Source organism: Hordeum vulgare, chromosome 6H (genome assembly GCF_904849725.1).
Source record: "Hordeum vulgare subsp. vulgare chromosome 6H, MorexV3_pseudomolecules_assembly, whole genome shotgun sequence".
NCBI lineage: Eukaryota > Viridiplantae > Streptophyta > Magnoliopsida > Poales > Poaceae > Hordeum > Hordeum vulgare.
The window spans coordinates 391,930,251-391,954,747 of record NC_058523.1 but is presented as its reverse complement, the minus strand read 5'-3'; the positions used below and the strand labels follow the sequence as shown (position 1 = coordinate 391,954,747).

Genomic DNA, 24,497 nt, shown 5'->3' with positions numbered 1-24,497 from the left:
TCGGCTTCGCGGGTGGTCGACCTCCTCTCACGGGGGCCGCTCCTTGCATAGTAGAGAGCAACACTCTCCGAAGAGGCGAGGCAGGAATGGAAGTACCCATCCCATCACCCGCCGACGAAGAAGCAGCCGCGGCATGCTTTCGACCCTTTCCCACCATCTTTCAACACCTGTCATGACAAAGAGTAAATGAAATTAGTACAACATAAATACCAACATGACTAATAAAAATTGAATACCTAACATGAACTCAAAATTTATATATAGTATAATAGTTGAATACCTGACATGAACTAATAACAATCGTCCTCGTCTATATATGCTTCGGGGTCAATAAATGCATCATGATCATCACTATCATCAATAAATGCATCATCATCATCACTATCTAGAAGAACATGTGGAAGGCCACCATTATGTAATCGGTCAAGAAGTGACAGGTCATCCGCAGCAGTAACCTCTTCTTCTTCCAGCTCTTCCTGTTCGGGCTCAGGGGTTAAGACGGATTCACTGTCGCTGTCTACTTCAATGTTCTGGGGTGAAGTAGAGCGGTTCTTGAAACGTTTCTTGGACATACGTGTTTCTTGGAAGAATTCTCCTTCATATGTGTCTGGGTTAATGTGAGGTTCGTAATCCTCTTCATTGAGGGTAGGTGGTCTAAAATGTGGTGGCACTTCATAAACGACATCCCAACCTTTGAGATTTGGATCAGTTTGGCAGGCCCACGGTAGATAGAAAACTTGTGTCGCCTGTTGAGCCGTAATATAGACATCGGGAACATCTAAGTGGGTGTTTTGGTTGATTTCGACTAGTCCTATATGTTCATGAGTCCTTCTAGTCTCCCTCGGCTCAAACCAATAACATTTGAATACTACGACGGTCGGTGGGTTTCACAATAGAATAGAAGTTCATAAATTGCTTCAACCCTTCCATAATACTCGGTGTCTCCTTCGCCGATAGCAGAGACAGAACAATTTGTAGTCTTTAGGTCGGGCATAGATAGCTCTTTGCCAAAGGTACGAAAGTGATACCCGTTGATGTTGTATTTGTCAAATGAACGGACCTTATAGTCAAAACCATTAGCGACTTGTCTCAACTCGGCGTCCATAGACTCTGCATCAGCCTACAAGTTTAATACGAAAGAATGGATGCATTAGCCGCAAATTAGACCAATAAGTCAAATGGGCCCTTAATGGTAATTAATTACCCTTTGTTTGAACCAAGAGATGAAACCAGGATAGTCGCCTCCATGCTTTGCGAGAAGCTCATACTCTTCGACGGAATCCTTTTCGATGACCGCTCCATCCGAGAATTCGGCGACGTATCGACTATATCAAATATCCGGGAATAAGAGTGGTTCAAAGCAATTAGAAGTTGCGGAACAATAAATTACCGAGAACTTACTCGATGTACGGCCGCACTTCTGTTAGGTTGGTGAAGATATACAATGAAATGGTCCGCCATTCTTCGACATCCAACGATTTCCCTTTCGAAGCACCGGATGGTGCGAGCTTACCTTTGAATAGGCTGAGGTTGGATCGAACTTTTTCTCGATCGCCATCATTGTACCGAGGCTTCGGGTTATGCAAATGATAATTTTTGGCTTCGTAGTGTGCTGTCACGAAGTTTGCCGCCTCCTCAGTAATGAATGCCTCGGCCATCGATGCTTCAATTCTACGTTTATTTTTACACTTAGCTCGAAGCGTCTTCTGCATCCTCTCAGTTGAGTAGCACCATCGATTTTGAACGGGCCCCCCCATTCTTGCCTCGGTCGGGAGATGCAAAATCAAATGTTGCATTGGATTAAAGAAGCCCGGTGGAAAGATCTTTTCTAATTTGCAGACCAACTCCGGCGCCAACTCTTCCATTTCATCTAGCACGCCAGGCGATAGTTCTTTCGCACAAAGAGAACGGAAGAAATAGCTCAGCTCTGCCAGTACTATCCATTCATCCTCAGGGATAAAGCCACGCAACATCACCGGCATTACCCGCTCAATCCATATGTGCCAATCATGACTCTTGAGCCCAAATATTTTCAATTTCTCAAGACTCGCTCCCCTCTTTAGATTCGCAGCATACCCATCGGGGAACATCAACCGCATTTTCACCCACAATAGCATTTCCCTCATAGCTGGCCTTTCAAGATTGAACCATGCCTTTGGCTTCGCTATGCTTTGCTTTCCTTTCCGTTGTCGCAAGTTTTGCAACGGTCTATCACATAGAGCCTCCAGGTCGATTCTAGCCTTAGGATTATCTTTTGACTTCCCCTCTATGCCGAACAATGTACCAAAAATGGCCTCCGCAATATTCTTTTCAGTGTGCATCACGTCAATGTTGTGTGGGCAAAGGAGGTCTTTGAAGTAAGGGAGATCCCATAAGCATGACTTGTGAGTCCAGGCGTGTTCCGTATTATACCCTTTGAAGTATCCTGGACGCAAAGGATCGGGCTCGAGAGCGTTTAACTGATCAAGGGTCTGTTGGCCTGTCAACGCAGCTGGTGCAGTGTTTTTGACAACTCTACCTTTGATGAAATTCTTCTTGTCTTTTCTGAACTTATGGTCAGGATCCAGGAATTGTCTATGCATGTCGAAGCAAGAATACTTGCGACCAGCCTGCAGCCAACGGAACTGAAGAGCTGCCTTGCATGTGGTGCACGGGAACCTTCCATGCACACACCAGCCAGCGAATAGCGCAAACGCGGGATAATCATGCGTCGAGTACATGTACCACACATGCATTTTGAAATTTGTTTTGGTAGCCGCGTCGTAGGTCTTGATCCCATTATCCCAGGCTTCTTGCAACTCATCCTTAAGCGGCTGCATGTACACATTCATATTCTTCCCCGGATAGTTGGGCCCTGGAATTATCAACGTCAGGAAAATGTTCTTTCTTTTCATAATCTCTCCGGGTGGCAAATTTAGTGGAATGACAAATACAGGCCAACAACTGTATTGTGCTGCCGTCATACCATACACATTGAACCCATCCGTGCTGATGGCAACTCTAGGTTGCCTTGGATCTTCCGATTTATCCTTATGTAATGCATCGAAGTGCCTCCACGCAAAACCATCTGAAGTGTGTACCAGCATCTTGTTCCCATCCGCATCTAGTTCGGTTCTTTTGCCCAATTTGTGCCATGTCATCTGTCTGGCCGTCTCTTCGACCATAAAAAGACGTTGAAGTCTTGGTACGATTGGCAGATATCGAAGAACACTAATGGGGATTTTGGTCTGATTCTTCTCACCCATGCCGTTGTCTACCACAATATACCTGGAAGAATTGCAAATGGGGCAATAGTTCAAGGCCGCATACTCAAGCCTAAATAAGGCACATCCATTCTCACAGGCATGTATCTTCTCATAGGGCATCTTTAGTACACGGAGGATTTTCTCTGACTGGTACAGGTTTGCAGGCAGTACATGGCCTTTGGGTAGAAAGCGTCCAAATATCGTCATCATCGCGTCGTAGCATTCTCTGCCTAGGTTGAATTGAGCCTTCAGAGCCATTACTTGCGCGATGGCATCCAGCTGACAAAGCTCAGTCTGCTCGTGGAGAGGACGTTTTGAAGACTCCAGCATTTCATAGAAGGCCTTTGCAGATTCCTCCATCTCATCGTCCGAATCCCGAGCATCATCAAAGTCTTGCACCATGTCTTCAATCCCGGTACCATGCTCGTCGGTGCGACGACGAATCACCTCAGCTCTGGCACGTTGGTCAGACTCACCATGAAAAGTCCACACCGTATAATTAGGCGTAAAACCCCACTTCTGCAAGTGTTTACCCATTTCAAACTCTGTCTGCTTTTTCCAGTTGTCGCAGTTGGGACAGGGGCACCATGTTTTTTGCTGGCCATTTGCAAATGCGGCTCTCACAAACCCCCTGGTTTTTGTTAACCATTCATGGGTCATGTCTTTCTGACTAGGGTGACCAGTGTACATCCAAGCACGATCACTCATGTTGCCTAGCTACCTATGGGGGCACAAGAAATAAATACATAATTCATCATCTATATTCATACGCTAATCAAGTTTGTCAGTTTTATTACGTCCATGCAACCTACACGCTAATAGGTAAAGATAGGTCCTAATCCCACCCGAGTATGTGTAGACTGGGTTCGTTTTCCCATGCTCTGCTCCAGATGCGACGCACAATTTCGGCAGCACCTCCCCGCTGTTCTCCTGATACACGTCTCGGCAATAAGCAGAGAGGATGTGTACCCGGAGAACAACAGGGGAGGCACTGACGAAATTCCGCATCGGATCCGCAGCACAGCATACGGGAAAACAAACCAAATCTACACATACTCGGGCTGTCCATGGATAATGTTGGACAATTCGAAAGGATGGCGGTTATAAATATGCAAAGAAATGCATATTTATAGATGTCGCCCTTTCGAACGGGAGACGCATACTGGTCACGCATACTCATGATTCAAGAAACCTATAGATAGCAAGTTTCATCGGCACGAAGACCGGGACAGAGCAAATTAAGGGGGTAGGAGGAGAAGTCATTTGTGCTCACCAACAAACGTCCAACGCACGTGGAGGTCGTCGAACAACTGCACATTGAAATTCACCCGATCAACACAAATACGATGTTTTTATAATTAACATGATCGGAAAATATGTGACCTAACTCATAATTTTCAAAACTATGACCCCGTGGGCCTCTGGAAGGCCGAAAAGCACCTTCTCGTTCAAAAGAAGGCAGAAGAGGTGTCGGGGGTCGGGGCTTAGTGGCGTCGGGAGTCAGTGCCGTCGAGGGTCGGTGGCATCGGTGGTCGGGGGTCAGTGGCGTCGGGGGTCCAGGGTTAGTGGCGTCGGGGGTCCAGGGTTAGTGGCGTCGGGTGTCAGTGGCCTCGGGGGTCGGGGGTTGGTGGCGTCGAGCGTCGGGGGTCGGGAGTCGTGGGCCGAGGGGCTGGGTCGGGGGCAGTGGCGTCGGGGGTCGAGGGTTAGTGGCGTCGGGGGTCAGTGGCGTCGGGGGTCGGGGGTCGGGGGTCAGTGGCGTCGGAGGTCGATGGTCGGGGGTCAGTGGCGTCGGGGGTCCAGGGTTAGTGGCGTCGGGGGTCCAGGGTTAGTGGCGTCGGGGGTCCAGGGTCAGTGACGTCGGGTGTCAGTGGCCTCGGGGGTCGGGGGTTGGTGGCGTCGAGCGTCGGGGGTCGGGAGTCGTGGGCCGAGGGGCTGGGTCGGGGGCAGTGGCGTCGGGGGTCGAGGGTTAGTGGCGTCGGGGGTCAGTGGCGTCGGGGGTCGGGGGTCGGGGGTCAGTGGCGTCGGAGGTCGATGGTCGGGGGTCAGTGGCGTCGGGCGTCAGGGGTCGGGGGTCGAGGGTCAGTTTCGGGGTGCCGGGGTTCCCTTTTCCTCTTCTTTCTTCTTCTCCTCTCTCCTCTTTTTCTTCTTCTTCTTCTTCTTCTTCTTCTTCTTCTTCTTTTTTCTCCTCCTACTCCCCCTCCTCTTTTTCTCCTTCTATTCTTTTTCTTCTTCTTCTTCTTTTTCTTTTTCTTCTTCTTCTTCTTTCTCCTCCTCTTTCTCCTCCTCCTCCTCTCCTCTTCTTCTTCTTCTTCTTCTTCTTCTTCTTCTTCTTCTTCTTCTTCTTCTTCTTCTTCTTCTTCTTCTTTTTCCTCCTCCTCCTCCTCCTCTTCTTCTTCTTCTTCTTCTTCTTCTTCTCCTGCTTTTTTTCCTTCTGCTTTTTTTCTTCTAACCTAACTAACTAACCTAATTAGCCTAACTAACTAACTAACTAACTAAATTACCCTATATATAATAAAAAACTAACCTAATAAACTAACTAAAGTAATTAACTTTTTAAAAAAAAAAACAAAAAAAACTCACCGGCAGGGGGCGGCGGCAGGGGGCGCCGGCGGCACGGGGGCGCGCGGCTGGGGGCTCGCCGCAGGGGGCGTCGGCGGCAGGGGGCGGCAGTGGCAGGGGGCGGCGGCAGGGGGCGCCGGCGGCACGGGGGCGCGCGGCTGGGGGCTCGCCGCAGGGGGCGTCGGCGGCAGGGGGCGGCAGTGGCAGGGGGCGGCGGCAGGGGGCGGCGGCGGCAGGGGGCGGCGCGCGGCAGGGGGCGGCGGCAGGGGGCGGCGGCGGCAGGGGGCGGCGCGCGGCAGGGGGCGGCGGCAGGGGGCGGCGCGCGGCAGGGGGCGGCGGCAGGGGGCGGCGCGCGGCAGGGGGCGGCGGCGGCAGGGGGCGGGGGTGGGTCGCCGCGGGAAGGGGGTAGCCGGGGGGGTGGGCTCGCCGGGGGGTAGGCTCGCCGCGGGGAGGGGATCTCGCCGGCAGGGGTGAGAGTGGTCGGGGTGAGAGAGAGAGAGAGAGACAGTGAGCGAGGTGGGGGGTAACGGCCGTTATAGGGAGGCCCCTTTGCCGTCCGCCCCCCGACGGCAAAGGGACGTAAGGCAGACGGCAAAGGGCCTTACGGCTGACGGCAAAGGCCCGCGGACGGCAAAGGGCCCGGATTTCGGACGCGGCAGGCATGGGGCCCACGCGTCCCCTTTGCCGTCTGCCCTGGGGCTCTTTGCCGTCCGCTGGCAGACGGCAAAGGACCCACACATGGCAAATAGTATTTTTGCCATGTGTCAGTTCTTTGCCGTCTGTATTGTGTCAACTGATGGCAAAGAGGTTCTTTGCCGTCAGCCAGCAGACGGTAAAGAACTGGCTGACGGCAAATTTCTGGATTCCAGTAGTGTCACCTGAAGTTGTATGGAAACAGTATGTGGTCACAGAAATTTTGATCTATTAGAAACCTTAGAAGGTTTTCCTCCGTCTCCTTTGGATAATTAGTTAGCGTCGCTATATGTATTTTATCTGGGTCAATAAACCCAATATTTAGGGTGCTCTTACTTTTACACTCCAGAATCTTCATTCTGAATAATAGAGTACAAGTTATATATAGACAATGAATTGAAATAACTAAACAAGTTATATGTAGACAACGAATTGAAAAACTTACAGACAATAGAAACTCATAAGAGATTTGTCGAGGGCGTCGCCATTGTACATCTGGAAGAGTTCATCAAAGTCGATATGGATTTCTTCGGAGCGGCCGTAGTACTCCCGTGGGACACTCAGCACGATCATCGTTCTCCCATTCTTTGATTCACTTAAGTACCATTTATGCAAGTAACACATATTTGTTGGGAGATCATCTTTGCTGACCAAAGGCTCTCCCATGACAAACTGTGGCTTAGGGGCTACCACAGCCTTGGGTATCCTGTCGTCTTGGGAAGCCAGCAAATCTTCAACCGAGATACCACATTCATCCGCCAACTCCTTTGCTTTTTCAAAAGCTTGCCCCTGCACCGGAGGGGGAACATTCTCGGTTAACACCTTGAGGGGTGGGATCGACTGTTTGGCCTGTTGTCCAAGCTGCGGAACATCTGATTTTTTCTTGCTTGTAGTTGAACTTGATTTGCTCCCACTTGCACTTGCACGTGAGCTGCTCTTTTTCACTTCCTTCTGCAATGTGTGTGTATAGTCATCAGGCTTATAATGTAAGTCATACTGTGATGGAGTGGTTATGAAGTCTTTTGCCCATGCTATGTGCTTCTCGTGTATTCCGGGCGGGGCTCGGGTTCCTTCCTTTTCATCTGCGCATCATGCTGTTCCTTTGCTATCCTGGCGTTTTCCTCGGGGGTACGATCATAAGGTCTGATAGGAAGATTAGCATGAGGTACCTTTGGGAGGGGCGACAGTTTGCGCTTTGGGGAGCTCCATCGGTTAGAAATCATCGACGGAGCGTTCTTGCTGGCACGCTTCCGCTTAGTATCATGTGCGGGCGGCGGCGGAGACGGACGACCCAAGTCCGGCGGCGATGATCGAGATGGACTCGTGTTGTGCTGGCCGACGTCATGTGGAGGGCTTAGAGGTAATGGAGGTGTAGGTGACCTGCGACGACTCGGAGGCGGTGTTGTCCTTGGGGCTTAGCCTGGAAGCTTGATGTAGTTCTTGTCCCATAGGATGACTCCACCCAGTACTTCTCCGAGTGTCCTCTCATCTTCGGGTCCAGCTATGTCGAGTTCCTTATCATGAAACCCCGTCATGATTTCATCCATCCCGACTTTAGCAAAGCCGGCTGGAATCTCACGGCCATGCCAGCGTGCATCAGGGCCAGAAGGTAAAGCTTGTCCGACGGCCACCTTCATGGATATGTTCTTGAATTTCTGATGGAGTTCACATGATGTTGACTCCTTGATTCCATCCACGGGGTAGCCGGGACCGCCCTCTATCATTCTTCGTTCATCGTCGGGCGGGGCCTCAGATTCAGCCACGCTGCTTTTCCGCTTAGATGGGGCGCCGGTAATATCAACTGCGGGATCTTCCTGGCGCGGTACTCCTCTAAGCTCATCAATCTGCTTATGTTGCTCGTTAATCCTGGCAAGCAACTGGTTGAACTTGTCATTCTCCTAATCCTGCTGCCGCTTCTTTGCTCTCTCTCAGCTTCTATAAGTGTCTTGGTCTCTGGCAAACCCAAGCCACCACGGGTAAGAAGGACCGAAGCCTCGCGTTCGTCCTCCATGTTCGTCATTGCCGAGGACCAGTGTGAGCAAATCTTTATCTTTATCTGCGGTGAACTTTCTTTGTCCCTCCTTAATTTCTTTCACTATCATTTTCCAATTCTCCCTGGGTATCCTAAGATCGTCATTGCAGATGAGGTCCCCTGTTCTTTCGTCGTACGACCCACCATGCGCAAGGAACCAATTTCTTGCTCTCAATTCCCACTCATCACGGAGTGGTTCAGGTACGACGCCTTTATCTATCAGATCTTGCTCTTTCTTATCCCACTTTGGGATGGCAGTCTCATAGCCCCCTGGCCCCATCTTGTGGTGATATTTCTTCTTGTCGGCATTTATCTTGTTCTTTTCTAATAATGCATGGGCATCTTCTGACTCCTTGTACTCTTGAAATGCCTTCCATTGATTCGCCTGTTGGCTAGATACCCCTCAAATACTGGCACTTTCTGTGTCTTCAGATAGTTTTTCCATAGCTTCTTCTTCTAGCTACGGAACAGTTCGGCCATCTTCTTCAGACTCCACTACTTGACTTTGGCCCTCAGTTTGTCTGCGGCGTCTTCATTCTCACATTCTGGCAGGTTGAAATGTGACATGAGATCATTCCAAAGATTATCTTTGTACCTTTCGGCGACATAGTTACTATCGGCTGCCCCTTTGCGCTTGTTCCACTCCCGAACGCTGATCGGGACGTGATCCCGAACGAGAACTCCGCATTGCTTCTTGAATGTGTCAGCAGCATTCTTAGGAAGCTTGGGTTCTCCCGTAGGAAATATCACCTCAAATGTGTAATGCGTCCGTGCATCCAACTTTCTAGTCAGGCCTCCTTTCGTAGTTTTGCTCAATGTGGAGGCCTAAGAGGGAGAAACATTTGTCAAATGAATGTATATGTATACAATATGGAGCTATCTCCAATATTTTTCACATATTACAAGTGATTGTCGAACTTCATATGTATACCTCGCCGGACTTGTCCTCTTCACCGACTTCTCCATCAGTGTAGCTATCACCTTCTCTGTCATTGGACCTATCTCCTGCCCCATCGGCTTCATCTTCGTGTCGCTCGACCTCCATTCCAACGTCCTGGTTTAGATATGACGACGGAGATTCAGCTGGTTCAACGTCGGGGCCGTCTTTGATTATATCTTCGAGAAGTTCTTCCTCTTCGAGGTTCCTGATATGTGGATCCATAGTTCTGCAAAAAACGGATTCTCTTAACCTTTGTACCAAAAAAGAATTATTCTATCGGGAACTCCGTTCCAAAACAACTTAAGTCCCGGGTCGTGGCTCCACCCGGGACTCCTAGATTTCTGCATAGTATTCAAAGTAGGAGTACTTTTCCAATTTGAGCATTCAATAAGCAAAACCAAATCGTAAAATAAAGTAGTATTCAAATTAGCATGCATTCAATTATAAGCTAATACATCATCACTTTTGTCCGTACATCGTCGAATATTATCACTAATATTCCTCGAATACTATCATACATATAGCATCACTAATACATCTAGAACCGTAGCGCCCAACGGGTATCGGCGCGGGCGGTGGACACCCAAAGAGAAGGAACCATCACATGATCATAGCTCCAGTGAGATCCCCGAAGAACCTGCCAGGTATGCTCGAACCTGCCCTCCAACGCAACCATGTAGTGACGGACGTGCTCATCCTCCTTGCTGACACGGTGACGTACCACCTCCGCGGTGTCCGGAAGCCTCAGCACCCTCACTGGCCCACGCGACCGCCACCAAACAAGGATCGGGTCAACGACGGGCTGGCTCCTCACCAACCTACGCCCCCCGGAAGCTAGCACCTCCCAATACCAGCCGGGCGGAGCCCAGTCCCGGACAGGGCCCCTCTGATCAAGCAGGTGTCCTCCGCCGAGTCGACGACGAGGATGCGGGATAGGCATCGTAAAATGAACTAAAAAAATAAACTAGTACTATTAATTTTCTTGCTAAAAATAAACTATTAACACTTAAACATATACAATAGCAAAGTTAAACTATTAACACTTATTTTCATTTTTCTTCTCCTCCTCTTCTTTTCTTCTCTTCTCCTCCTCTTCTTTTCTTCTCTTCTACTCCTCTTCTTTTCTTCTTTTCTTATACGCTATACACTATATACACTATAGCAAAATTCCTCCTCTCCTTATACACTATACACTATATACACTATACACTTAAGCATATACACAATACAATATACACTTTTTCTTCTTTTCTTCTCCTCCTCTTCTTATTTTCATTTTTCCTAATCTTATTTTCTTATTTTTGTTCATATTTCTTCTTCTTGTAAGCCTAACCTAATTCTAAATATTACTAACCCTAATAATCTAGCACAAACCTAATAACAATAGGAATTAAATGATAAAAAAAATCTTTTTCTTTTTCTTCTTTTTTTCTCCTTTTTCTTCCTTTCTTCTCCTTTTTCTTCTTCTCTTCTCCTTTTTCTTCTTTTCTTCTATACTGGCCGGAGTGTTGGGGAGGAGGGGGCAGGGGGCTTACCGGCCGGTGGTGTCGATGGCGCGCGGCGAGGAGGACGGCGCGGAGGACGGCGCGACGGCGAGGAGCACGGCGCGACGGCGAGGAGCACGACGCGACCGCGAGGAGGACGGCGCGACGACGAGGAGGACGGCGCGGCGGCGATGAGGACGGCGCGACGGACGGCGCGACGGCGAGGAGGACGGCGCGACGGTGAGGAGGACGGCGCGGCGGCGAGGAGGACGGCCGACGGCGAGGAGGATGGCAGGCGGCGGCGAGCAGGACGGTGGGCAGCCTGACGGCGTCGGTTAGTTCGTCGTTGTGCCGCGCCGGGCAGGAGAACGAGAGGAAGAAGAAGAGAAATGGACGAATTGGGTTGGAAATTTTCGAAGTCCCGCTTATATAGGTGGATCTATAGTCCCGGTGCGTGGCTCGGACCGGGACTAAAGACCCCCTTTAGTCCCGGGTGGAGCCACGACCCGGGACTAAAGGCCTCTTTTCGGGCAGACCAAGAGGCGGGAAGCAGGGGGTCTTTATCCCGTTGCGTGGCTCCAGCCGGGACTAGAGGGTGTCTTTAGTCCCGTGGCGTGGCTCCACCCGGGACTAAAGCCCCCTCCTCGCCTGCACGATAAGTTTAGTCCCACCTCGCCCAGCGAGGGGGACTAACACTTGTTTATAATCCCCGTCGCAGCTTGTCCATCAAGCTCCTCTCTAAAGCAGGCTTACGGGCCTAAACTTACTGAAAATTGAAACTATATTCGAAATTGTGGATAAAATTCAATCTGAATTCAAAGTGAATTCATGTTGAATTTTGTCCATGATTTCTCATATAGTTTCAATTTTTTTCTATTTTCAAAATTAATTATTTTGACTATCCAAACTATTAACTTATTTTGTTATTTTCAATTAAAAACTATGTTTATTAAAAATTCTTTTTGCATATTTGAGAATTTGACAAAACTATGATAATGAAAAGTGTTTGAAATTGAATAAATAATTCAAAACTATTTTCTATTTTCATAATTAATAATTTTGACTATCCAAACTATTATCTATTTTGTTATTTTCAATTAAAAACTATGTTTATTAAAAATTCTTTTTGCATATTTGAGAATTTGACAAAACTATGATAATGAAAAGTGTTTCAAATTGAATAAATAATGCAAAACTATTTTCTATTTTCATAATTAATAATTTTGACTATCCAAACTATTATCTATTTTGTTATTTTCAATTAAAAACTATGTTTATTGAAAATTCTTTTTGCATATTTGAGAATTTGACAAAACTATGATAATGAAAAGTGTTTCAAATTGAATAAATAATGCAAAACTATTTTCTATTTTCATAATTAATAATTTTGACTATCCAAACTATTATCTATTTTGTTATTTTCAATTAAAAACTATGTTTATTAAAAATTCTTTTTGCATATTTGAGAATTTGACAAAACTATGATAATGAAAAGTGTTTCAAATTGAATAAATAATGCAAAACTATTTTTTATTTTCATAATTAATAATTTTGACTATACAAACAATTATCTCTCGAGGTAGTAGGGTTTCGAACGAGAATTCATCTCTTACAAAGGGATTTAATTTTTTTGAACTTATTTGAACTCGATACTTTTTGTGTGTTCAAAATGCACCATTCAAAGGCACAACACAAAATTTCAACAATTTCTGACTTCATTTGGTATATTTCGTGCATTTACTTATTTTTTTGAGCTAGTTGACCCTGAAATTGAAAAGCACTACAAATGAACTCTGAAAATGTTGAAAGTTGGCATGCTGTCATCATTTCACCCACATAGCATGTGTTAAAAAGTTGAGAGGGCTATGACAAAAACTGGATGCAGTTCGTGTACAAAACGGACAATCTCTCTCGAAGTAGTAGGGTTTCGAACGAGAACTCATCTCTTACAAAGGGATTTCATTTTTTTGAACTTATTTGAACTCCATACTTTTTGTGTGTTCAAAATGCACCATTCAAAGGCACATCACAAAATTTGAACAATTTCTGACTTCATTTGGTATATTTCGTGCATTTACTTTTTTTTTTGAGCTAGTTGACCCTGAAGTTGAAAAGCACTACAAATGAACTCTGAAAATGTTGAAAGTTGGCATGCTATCATCATTTCACCCACATAGCATGTGTTAAAAAGTTGAGAGGGCTACGACAAAAACTGGATGCAGTTCGTGTACAAAAGGGACAATCTCTCTCGAAGTAGCAGGGTTTCGAACGAGAACTCATCTCTTACAAAGGGATTTCATTTTTTTGAACTTATTTGAACTCCATACTTTTTGTGTGTTCAAAATGCACCATTCAAAGGCACATCACAAAATTTCAACAATTTCTGACTTCATTTGGTATATTTCTTGCATTTACTTTTTTTTTAGCTAGTTGACCCTTAAATTGAAAAGCACTACAAATGAACTCTGAAAATGTTGAAAGTTGGCATGCTATCATCGTTTCACCCACATAGCATGTGTTAAAAAGTTGAGAGGGCTACGACAAAAAGTGGATGCAGTTCGTGTACAAAACGGACAATCTCTCTCGAAGTAGCAGGGTTTCGAACGAGAACTCATCTCTTACAAAGGGATTTCATTTTTTTGAACTTATTTGAACTCCATACTTTTTGTGTGTTCAAAATGCACCATTCAAAGTCACATCACAAAATGGACAATATCTCTCGAAGTAGAAGCGACCCCCACAATAAGAGACGCCATTCTTCTTCTCTCATATATGGTGGACACTAGCTCACTTGATTTTTCAACCGTCGATGATGGTCGCTACTCCTACTTCCCCTAGTGCATAACCAATATCTAGCACAAGGAGAAGAAGGAGAAGCGACCCCCACAACAAAAGTGGTTCCGCGGCACGCCACGTGGTTCCGCTGCACGCCACGTGGTTCCGCTGCACGCCACGTGAGACTAATGGTCTTTCATTTTTAAATGATTGTTTTAATCAAAAACAGATCTGTTACAAAAGGGATTTCATTTTTTGAACTTATTTGAACTGAAGACTTTTTGTATATATATGTGGTCGAAATACATGATACCATAAAGTTAGAAAGGGCTAAACCATTCAAAAGTAGCAAATGAAGTTAGAAAGGGCTAAACCATTCAAATTTGGAAACTATAATGGCACAAACAAAAACTAGACATATATAAATTGGTCCAAGAAGTACATGATACTAGTCCAAACAGTACATAATAATAGCTACCATAGATATATATACAAGTGTTCGACGTTCAGAACGCTACTCGTCTGAATCATCTAAATCAGAATGTCCACGTTCCTCGAGGTGAGGCTGGCCATAGTTGACGACTTGAATCTTGCGGTACAACTCGTATGAAACGTATGCATCTTTTGCTGCATACTCAATGTTGATATCATCAAGTGGGCCCTTCTCCCAAAGTTTTTGCTGATACTTTGGGAAACTGGTCTTCATATCACCATATGACTCGTCGATCAAGGCAACTGTCATATGAGCCATCGAAGTCCTCTCATGTCGAAGCCTGAATATCGTTTGGAGATCAACGAGGCAACCAGCTGGTATCTCAATACCGAAGTTGTGCCTCATCATCAGCTTGTCGTTCCCTATGTCAACGGAAGCAAAAGTGATGCCGCTGCGAAGGAACTCCATGAGTTTTGGACAATGCTTGTCACTCTTGCAACAGAAACAAATTAAAATGGAACAAATGTTACATACTGCTGCAATAAGGAAGCATGTTTCACTACAACTAAAGAGAAACTTATCTTTAGGATTCAAATAGAACATATGCAATGGAACCTAGAGAGATCACTATAGCTATCCAATGGAACCTAGAGAGATCACTAGCTATATGCAATTTTCATGACTATGACATATCATATTGCTATCCAATGGAACCTAGAGAGATCCCTAGCTATATTCAATTTTCATAACCTTGGATCAAAGAACAACGCAGAAAATTGTATCACTACAACTATGATTTCAATGGAACATATTGAATCAATCAGATTTTTCAGATTATGGAACACTATTCCAATCAGATTGTGTTCCCTTCAACTAATCAAAATTGTTTCACTACAACTATTTGAAGCGAACCAACTATGATTCCAATGGAACATATTAAACACTAGTTGATTGTAATACGATTTTTCAGATTATGGAACACCATTCCAATCAGATTGTGTTCCCCTTCAACTAATCAAAATTGTTTCACTACAACTATTTGAAAGGAACCAACTATGATTCCAATGGAACATATTAAACACTAGTTGATTCTAATACGATTTTTCAGATTATGGAACACTATTCCAATCAGATTGTGCTCCCCTTCAACTAATCAAAATTGTTTCACTACAACTATTTGAAGGGAACCAACTATGATTCCAATGGAACATATTAAACACTAGTTGATTCTAATACGATTTTTCAGATTATGGAACGCTATTCCAATTAGATTGTGCTCCCCTTCAACTAATCAAAATTGTTTCACTACAACTATTTGAAGGGAACAAACTATGATTCCAATGGAACATATTAAACACTAGTTGATTCTAATACGATTTTTCAGATTATGGAACACTATTCCAATTAGATTGTGCTCCCCTTCAACTAATCAAAATTGTTTCAGTACAACTATTTGAAGGGAACCAACTATGATTGAAACAAATAAACTTACAATGTCATTATCTTGGATCAAAGAAAGCCTCAAAACTTACCTCGCCCATTGGAAGATCAAGACATGGCGTGCGAAGCATAGTTGGATGACGGCAACACCGCGTTGATCGGCCGTGTACTCCAGATCAAGCCCGAAGAACTTCTCATGATCCGCTGCGTGGTCAAACCATCGTTCCTTCAACTGTTGAAGAAAAAACGGCACCTCCCTGCTTAGGTTCGTGTACACGACACGGAGCTTGGTCGTGCCATGTGCGAACACCTCACGAAAGATAGTTGGCATGGTGGAAGAAGAGAAGGGAAGAAGAGAGGAGAAGAACAGAGAGGGCAACACGAGAGAGAAGAAGAACAGAGAAATGTCGACTGTACGCTTCGATTCGTGATTTTCATCGCCCGAAACGACGCGGGATGCAAACCGTTTGGGCCTTTAATCCCGGGTTGAGCCACCAACCGGGACTAAAGAGGTATACCAAACGGTTGCCACCACTACGGCAGACCACGTGTTAGGCCTTTAGTCCCGGGTTGAGCCACCAACCGGGACTAAAGAGGTATACCAACGGTCGCCACCACTACGGCAGGCCACATGTTAGTCCTTTAGTCCCGGGTTGAGCCACCAACCGGGACTAAAGAGGGATACGAACGGTTGCCACCACCACTGCCCGCCGCGTAGCTCTTTAGTCCGGGTTTGGAACACGAACCGGGACTAAAAGCTCCTTACGGGCCGGGACTAAGCCTCGAGGGAGGCATTGAGAATTGGGGCGACGTGGCCGGTCCTTTAGTCCCGGTCCAGAGGCAGGCCGGGACTAAATGGTCCAGACCAAAGGCCCGTTTTCTACTAGTGAACGCTCTGTGGCTCAAGAATCCCCACTCCTCATCGGTGATGTCGCTGAGGAAGTTGATGCCGTAAATTGGGTTGGGACCGAAGGCGGCATTGAGCAGATCGACCCTGCGGAGCTCGTCCTTGAATAAAGCGTAAAGGCGATCCTCCTCGCCAGTGGAGCTGTACTTCTTGCCGTACTTGACCATCCACTCAGCAAACACCCGCCGATTCTCCTCCTCGTTCCTGATGTTCTTGCCGTGCCCTGCCTTCCACTCCACCATGACCCGTTCGTACAACTTCAGCATCCTCCGATTCCCCCCCGACTTGCTCTCCCTGTCCGGCGAGGCCGTCGTGTTCGCCGCAAGGGATACCAGCAACAGCAGCAGCGCTGCCACCGCCATGACAGCCGTTGGGGGGCTCCTCATCTCGACGGAAGGTGGGGTTAGGGGTGTGTGCAGCTGTTGGGTCGTACCGCTAGCTCTTGGATCTAACTCTGGATTTGGCGATCCCTCGGTGTTGTATGTATAGGTTCATTGAAGAAGAGACCGAGACGCACACGGATGCAGACCAGAACATCAATTATTACACCTCTTATCAGACTCAGACACGGATTCTACCTGCACGACGCACACGGACGCAGACCAGGACATCAATTAGTACACCTCTTATCAGACTCAGACACGGATTCTACATGCCTGACGTGCGGTGGGAACGTTCGATGGAGAAAGCGGCGGCCAGCAGCAGCGCGCTCAGATCGGCGCGGCCTTGACCGCCGGGCCTCGCGGCAGAGCGCCGTCGCTTGGGACGACGAGACGCTCGACTCCCCGGACGAGCCCGCCAAAATGGGCAGATGCGGCGGATAGGCGTGACGGGCCCTACGCTCGTGTCGTGTGCTAGTCCGGGAGATGGCGGCTGCGGTGCAGTGAGAGAAGCACAATGGAGGCGGGCTCGCCCCTCAGACACGCGCGCCGGCGGAGGATACGTAGCGTGTCCAACGGGCTAACCCGAACGGATACGCGTCTTTTTTTCCACCCGCAACTTATTTTAAATTTAAATTTAGACAGATATATCTTGATACGGACAGGGGATGGATGTCCGCGTCGCGTGGCCTTCTTTTCCCCTAGCTCGCAAGTCGGTGGCACGTATGTCATTTTTTTACTTTTCCTTTCTATTCAACGCTCTCGCTCGTCCCGCCTCCCACTCCCACTGCCAACTTTTGTTGTTGCGGCCAGTCAACTGCCCATAAAATCAACCTTCCGACAGCCTCATCTCAAGCCGCCGCCGTCACCGTCGCCCAGCTCCACTACTTTGTCTCGGTTGGGCGCGAGGCTCCTCATCGGCCGGATTCTTCGAGGACGCACGCAAGTTGTATGGCGCTTTGCCCGCATGGCACAGATGGACTCCGACGATGAGATTTTTTTTTACAACGCTCTTTGTGATCTGGATGATTCTTCATCCGACGATGAGGAGATCGTGGCAGTTGCATTGGTCATCCATGACCACCTTAGTATGGAGCGGTCGTAGTTTAGGGGCTCCATTTCGGGGCACATGCCGACACTAAACCGCAACCGAGGAAGTGATCATTTCCTAGTCTGGAAGGACTACTTCGAGACCCCGAACCCTCTTTGCAAACATCACATGTTTCGATGCCGTTTTTGTACGGCTAGACATGTGTTCAACCATATTCGGGAGGGGGTAGTCGAGTACGATAACTATTTCGAGTGCAAGAGGGATGCCCTTGGAAAGATTTGTTTCTCCTTTTATGAGAAATGCATTGCTGCCATTCGGATGCTTGCATATGTAGTTCCCGGTGATCTTGTTGATGAGTACGTCTGAATGAGTGAGTGCATATGCCTTGAGTCCATGTATAGGTTTTGCAAAGCGGTCATAGTCGTCTTTAGAGGGCCAACAGGGGGGCAACTGTTGCAACTGTTGCAGATACAGCATGGTGGCTGGCGATGAATGCTAACAGGGGGGCAACTTGAGAGAGCCAACTGTTGTAGATACAGCATGGTGGCTGGCAATGAATGCTAACAGGGGGGGTTCCCGGGGATGCTTGGTAGCATAGACTGTAGGCACTAGAAGTAGAAAAACTACCCTTCTGCTTGACAGGGCCAGAATAAGGGCCATGTCCAAGCTTGCATTGTCATACTCAAGGCCGTGGCTTCCCAAGATCTCTAGAATTGGCACTCTTTCTTCGGCATGGCCGGATCTCACAACAATATCAATGTGCTCCAGCGCTCTCCGATGCTTGCTAGAATGGATGAAGGCAATTTCCCGGAGGTCAATGTTGAGATGAATGGTTGCCAATAAACCAATGGATACTATCTAGCTGACGGTATCTATCTACAATGGTCTAGTCTTGTGAAGACAATTTCCAACCATTTAGGAGAGAAGAGAAAGAGATTTACCCAAGAGAAAGAGAGAGTTCGCAAAGATGTAGAGCGTGCTTTTGGTGTTCTTCAATCTCGATGGGCCATCGTTCGGTATCCCGCTAGAACTTGGAGCACCAAAATTTTATGGGAGATGATGACAACTCGTGTGATCATGCACAACATATCGTAGAGGATGAGCACCCAAAACATCTCTGTGATCAAGAGTTACAGTTTCATGGAGACAATGTTGTACCTCGGCATATAGAAAGGGCAATGTTTGCACACTTCGTCAAGTTTCATCATAAGACGCGTAATTAAAAACTCATGTATTGGTGTAAAATGATTTTGTTAAGCATGTGTGGATTTATGTCGGCAACTAATAGATGTATCAATAACTTTTCCTTTTAAATGTATTTGAGATAATTTAATGTTTATTTGACTTGTAAACTACGAGATATTTTATGTGGTTCTCGAACTAAGAAATACTTGTATTTTTATTAAATTTTTAAATGTATTTAGGACAATATAATTTTTATTTTTATTTTTATTTAAACATATGTAACATTAAAATTAAAAATGACCGCAAGCCTGCCACGCGAACGAAAAATGGGTCAGCGCGTTGGGTGTATGTCCTACACAGATAAAAAGAAGGCAGATATGCCGATTCAAATGGACAAAACTCGTATTTGTTTGGATCATCCGGTTAAAGTTGCTTTAAGGTTGCGGTCGGTCGGCTCATTCGGTGTAAAGCGACCGGGCATTCGGACTGAATGTTTTCATATATTTATCATTTAGGTTCTAATACTAGTCCCCAGGTGTATGTGCATCATGCTTAATTATATGTCTAGCAAAACCATTCACAATGGATGCATACTAGTGGTTGAGGCCGCCGTTGCGGGCCATTTCAGAGAAAGTTGTGCGTATCACACCAGGGGCGGACCCAAGATAAAATTTTAGAGGCGGCAAAGATCTGTCAAATGGAGAATTTTTTCTTTGCTAAGTGGGGGCAAAACATAATTTAGCTTGGCATATTAAGAGGGAGATGAAAATTTAGTGGGGGCAGCTGCCCCCATAGCTTCTACATTGGAATCGCCCCTGTATCACACCTCATCTCGAAATTGTGTCGTGTAAATATCACATCCATCTCAAAAACAAAGATTCCATATCAACATGAACAAAATTGAAAGTTCATTACACACTTCATGGAACGAGTGACACATGCATCTTGGCTCTAACATCACATTGACAAAGAGTACTGGAATCATCTCCACAAAAAGAAAGAAAAAACATTGGTCGTGGATAGAGTGAATAATCTTCAGCTCGAGCTCAATACATCCATTGTACCATATCCTGGGTCAGTCTTCGTCGTTGTTGTCGCGGCGCGTAACCATTGTATCACTTTTTCCTCACCTCACAATTTCAATGCACAATTTAGCCCATCAACTTTGCAATTGCTTGATTATATCCTTGCGAAGTGCACCATATATACCTACTCCAGCATGGTTAAACCTGTAAAAGAAGTTGGGTGCCTTTTCTTGGATTAAATCCAATGGAGCAGCTCTGTTGAGGGCACGGTTGGTGCTTCCACCTCCTTGGACCTTCAGAGCGAGGCAAAGATTTTATCGTTTGAATCTAGGGCAGAACAGATGGTATGAAATTGAACAAATCAAGAATTAAGGAAAAGGGCTAATAGCCCATTTTGCTGGGCCTCTTCCCAAACGTGGATAAAAAGCACAGAAAAAGAAAAGGTAAAAAAACTTAAAAAACTGAAGAAAATATTAAAAGGAACTCCTTGCCATAAAAAAAAGAAGTGTGCTCTTAAAATCCCGCCATTTCTGATCCACTTTCAAGTGACCAAACAAATTAATAAATTGCCATGTGACAAAAAAATGGAATTTTCCGTGTGAACCAAAAATATGAATTTCCTATGTTATGAAAAAGTTGCCATTATGAATGGAAAAAACATGTATAAAACCTATATAAATCATAGCAAAAATGTCATGGGTGAAAAAAAAACTGAAGTGGCTCATAAAAAATGCAGAATTTTCATGGCAACAATAGAAACTTGGGAAAAATGTCACCATGAAGCAATAAAAATAAATACAATGGACATTACACAAAGCTAAAATTTAGCGCCTAAACAATACTATGGCAGATGCATATTTTAAATTGACATGCTTATAAGAAACAAATTTCTCATGTATATGTAGTAAAAAAAAATATGATTAAAATTGTCGTGGCAAAAATGTATATTAAAAATGTCATGGCAATATAACTTTAAATGACATGTTTTGTAATGCCATTTTAAGTTAATTTGTCGTGCCATGGGAAAAATTGCTTTCGTAACATGGCAAAAAAATATGTTGATGAGATGGCAAAAGTTGTAACTTTTTTAAAATTTAACAAGTATATAAAGTAACACGAATTATGATTAAAAATTGCCATGGAAAAATGTATATTATGAAAATTTCCATGGCATTTTAACTTTAAGAATATGTTATTTTTGCCATGGCTTTATAATGGCATTTTAACAATATTGCCCATGCCATGATAAAAAATTATTTTGGTAACATGGAAAAAGTTGTAAGATTTTTACCATGGCAATTTTGGTATTGGTGGCATGACAAAAGTTTTAAAGATTTCTTGCCATGACTATATTTACCATGGTATGAAGTATGAATTCCCCATGCCCCTAAAAACTAAATTTGTCATGTTATGAAGAATGTTTTTGCCATGGTTAGTGAAAGGACGTGGGTGTTGCCTAGAGGGGGGGGGGGGTAAATAGGCGCTTTAAAATAATTACGGTTTAGGCTTGAACAAATGTGGAATAAAATTATATTTTAATTTGTCAAGCACAAAACCTAAAACAACTAAGCTCACCTATGTGGACCAGCAACTTATGCTAAGCAAGATTAATAACTAAGTGATAGCAAGATATATAACAAGAAATAATATGGCTATCACAAAGTAAATTGTATAAGTAAAAGGCTCGGGTAAGAAATAACCGAGGCACGTGGACGTCATGATGTATCCCGAAGTTCACACCCTTGTGGATGCTAATCTCTATTTGGAGCGGTGTGGAGGCACAATGCTCCCCAAGATGCCACTAAGGCCACCATAATCTCTTCACGCCCTCGCACAATGCAAGATGCCATGATTCCACTAAGGGACCCTTGAGGGCGGTCACCGAACCCGTACAAGCAAGGTTGGGGCAATCTCCACAAATTAATTGGAGGCTCCGAACGACACCATGAAGCTTCGCCATAATGGAATATGGCTTCGAGGTATCCTCAAATGCTCGGGGCAATCTCCACAACCTAATTGGAGACATCGACGCTTGCCCGGAGCTTTACACCACAATGATTGAGCTCCGAGGCACCACCAAGCTTCTAAGACGCCAATGCATCCACGAAGAACAATCTCTAGGGTACCTAGCACCCAAGTGTAATAAGCTTCTCAAACTTTTTCACCTCCACGTATTACCGTGGAGAACTCAAACCAATGCAACAAATGCAATGGCAAGAACACACGAAGTGGTCAAGTCCCTCACACTCAAATCCCTCCATAAGAACAAAAGCTATTGAAGAATATGAGAGGAAGAACAAAGAGCTCACAAAGAACTCCAAGATCAAGATCCAAGGGGTTCCCCTCAGATAGAGGAGAAAGTTATTGGTGGAAATGTGGATCTAGAACTCGTGTCTCTTTTCCCTCAAGAACTAGCAAGAACCATTGGAGGGATAGAGAGTTAGCAAGCTCAAAGAAGGTCAACAATGGAGGGGAAAACCGAGCTCAAGAGTTGAGGAACCATTGGGGAAGAAGGCCCCCTTAAATAGAACCCCACGAATCTGCGAGTTATGTGCAGAATTACACACGAGAGGTACAACCGGTGGTGCGGGCGGTACAACCGCCCAACCACCGGACCACAACAGAAACATGGCCGACGGTTCCACACAACTCGATTGCTGGACACGGCAAGGTCCCAAGTGGTATAACCGCCTAGAACACCGTTAGTACTGGGCTATATAATATAGCGGTACAGCCGGTCCACCTCTTCCCAACAACCGAAGCTTAATAGAACTGTGTCCGGTTGTAGCCCGACGTTGGGCCGGTTCAACCGCCCAGGGCTGCCACCCTGGGCCACCCAGTTGTGGGCGGTACAATCACCCTGGGGCAGCGATACAACGGCTGGGGACCACTCAAGGGCAGCACCCCCACGGTATCACCCCTCGAGTGGTGGTTAGACCGGATGACATGAGTGAGCGATACAACCGCATGAAGAAAACAGGAAAGACCAGAAGTGCCATAACTTCTGCAAATGAGCTCCGAATTGAGCAAACTCAAGCTTGTTGGATTCAGGACAATAAGAACTATCCAACAGCAGCGTGAAACCTCTATGAATGAAGAACTCACAAAAACTCCAACATTGAAAACATCAAAGAAGATGCACATGAACTCTGTTTCTGATGAAATCGAGCTTGTCATAAAGATGACCATAAGCTCAAATAGTGATCAAGAGAAACACCAAACAAGAACCAAGAAATATGATGCAAGGATGCAAATGGTTTGAGCTCTCAACAAATGATATGATCTAGCTACTCACCTGAGAGCCCTCTTAACAATATGACAATCTATCCTAAAATAGAAAAAGTTGTCAAGGGCAAACCTATACCTTGCACATAATCCACTTGAGGTAGATTATGACGATCTTGACTTCCTCAAGATGGACCACCTTTCTTGATTGCGTTGGCTTGATCAAGACTAGTTGATTGCTCCCCCATACTAACTATGGGTGAGCCACTCTTCCACACATCTTCACAAGTCCATTGCTACCACAATGAACGACAAGCTTCAAGCATGATATCTTCCTGCTGCTCCACTTGAACTTGGACACCACAATCTTGATGACGATCACCACTTGATGTCATCCTTCATGGGTTGAATGAGATCTTCCTCTTCACGCAAGCCCATGAAAACACACCTAACCACACATAGAACTCTCACGAAGACCATAAGTTAGTACACACAAGCGTAATGGACAATGCTTACCATACCATGGGATCACTTGATCCCTCTCGGTACATCTTATATGCTTTGTGTGTTGATCAACTTGATTTACTGATTGACTTAGTCTTGATCAACCTTGTGACTGTATGACTAATATTTGGATAATACCTTGAATACCACCTTGGTCATCATATAAACTCCTTGAAACCAACAGATGGACTTCAAGAAGTGCCTATGGACAAATTCTTCGAATATAACTTAAGGAAACCATTAGTCCATAGGGATTGTCATCAATTACCAAAACCACATATGGACAAATATGCTCTAACAATTAGTAACGTAAATTTACCATGGAAAAATAAATATTGATAGATCAAACTTTCAATGTTCTCAAACTAATTTGCAACTCCCATGGCAAACATTCTTCGGATGGACATGCCAAAGGGCACAACGAATAATGGCAAACACATGCTATTAGTTGCTATGAAGAAAAAGAGACATCTATAAATTTAGAAATTTTAGTTGCCATGTCAAGTTTGCCATGTTTTTGAACATCCTAGGTTCCCAAAATGTTTTTGAACATCTTAAGCTTGCCATTGCAAGTTTGCCATGTTTTCGAACATCATAAGTTACCATGGCAAAATTCTTT

General features: G+C 45.4%; 1 protein-coding gene across 1 annotated transcript; it reads right to left on the bottom strand.

Annotated features, from left to right (window-relative positions):
* Window positions 1-14,048: 14,048 nt before the first annotated feature.
* Window positions 14,049-16,958, bottom strand: LOC123405516 (probable cysteine protease RDL5). Its single transcript, XM_045099174.1, has 2 exons — window positions 16,494-16,958; window positions 14,049-14,058 (listed from the first exon to the last, which is right to left on the bottom strand). Exons 1-2 carry the CDS (start codon window positions 16,892-16,894, stop codon window positions 14,049-14,051), a joined length of 411 nt encoding a protein of 136 aa, XP_044955109.1. The 5' UTR covers window positions 16,895-16,958.
* Window positions 16,959-24,497: the final 7,539 nt, after the last annotated feature.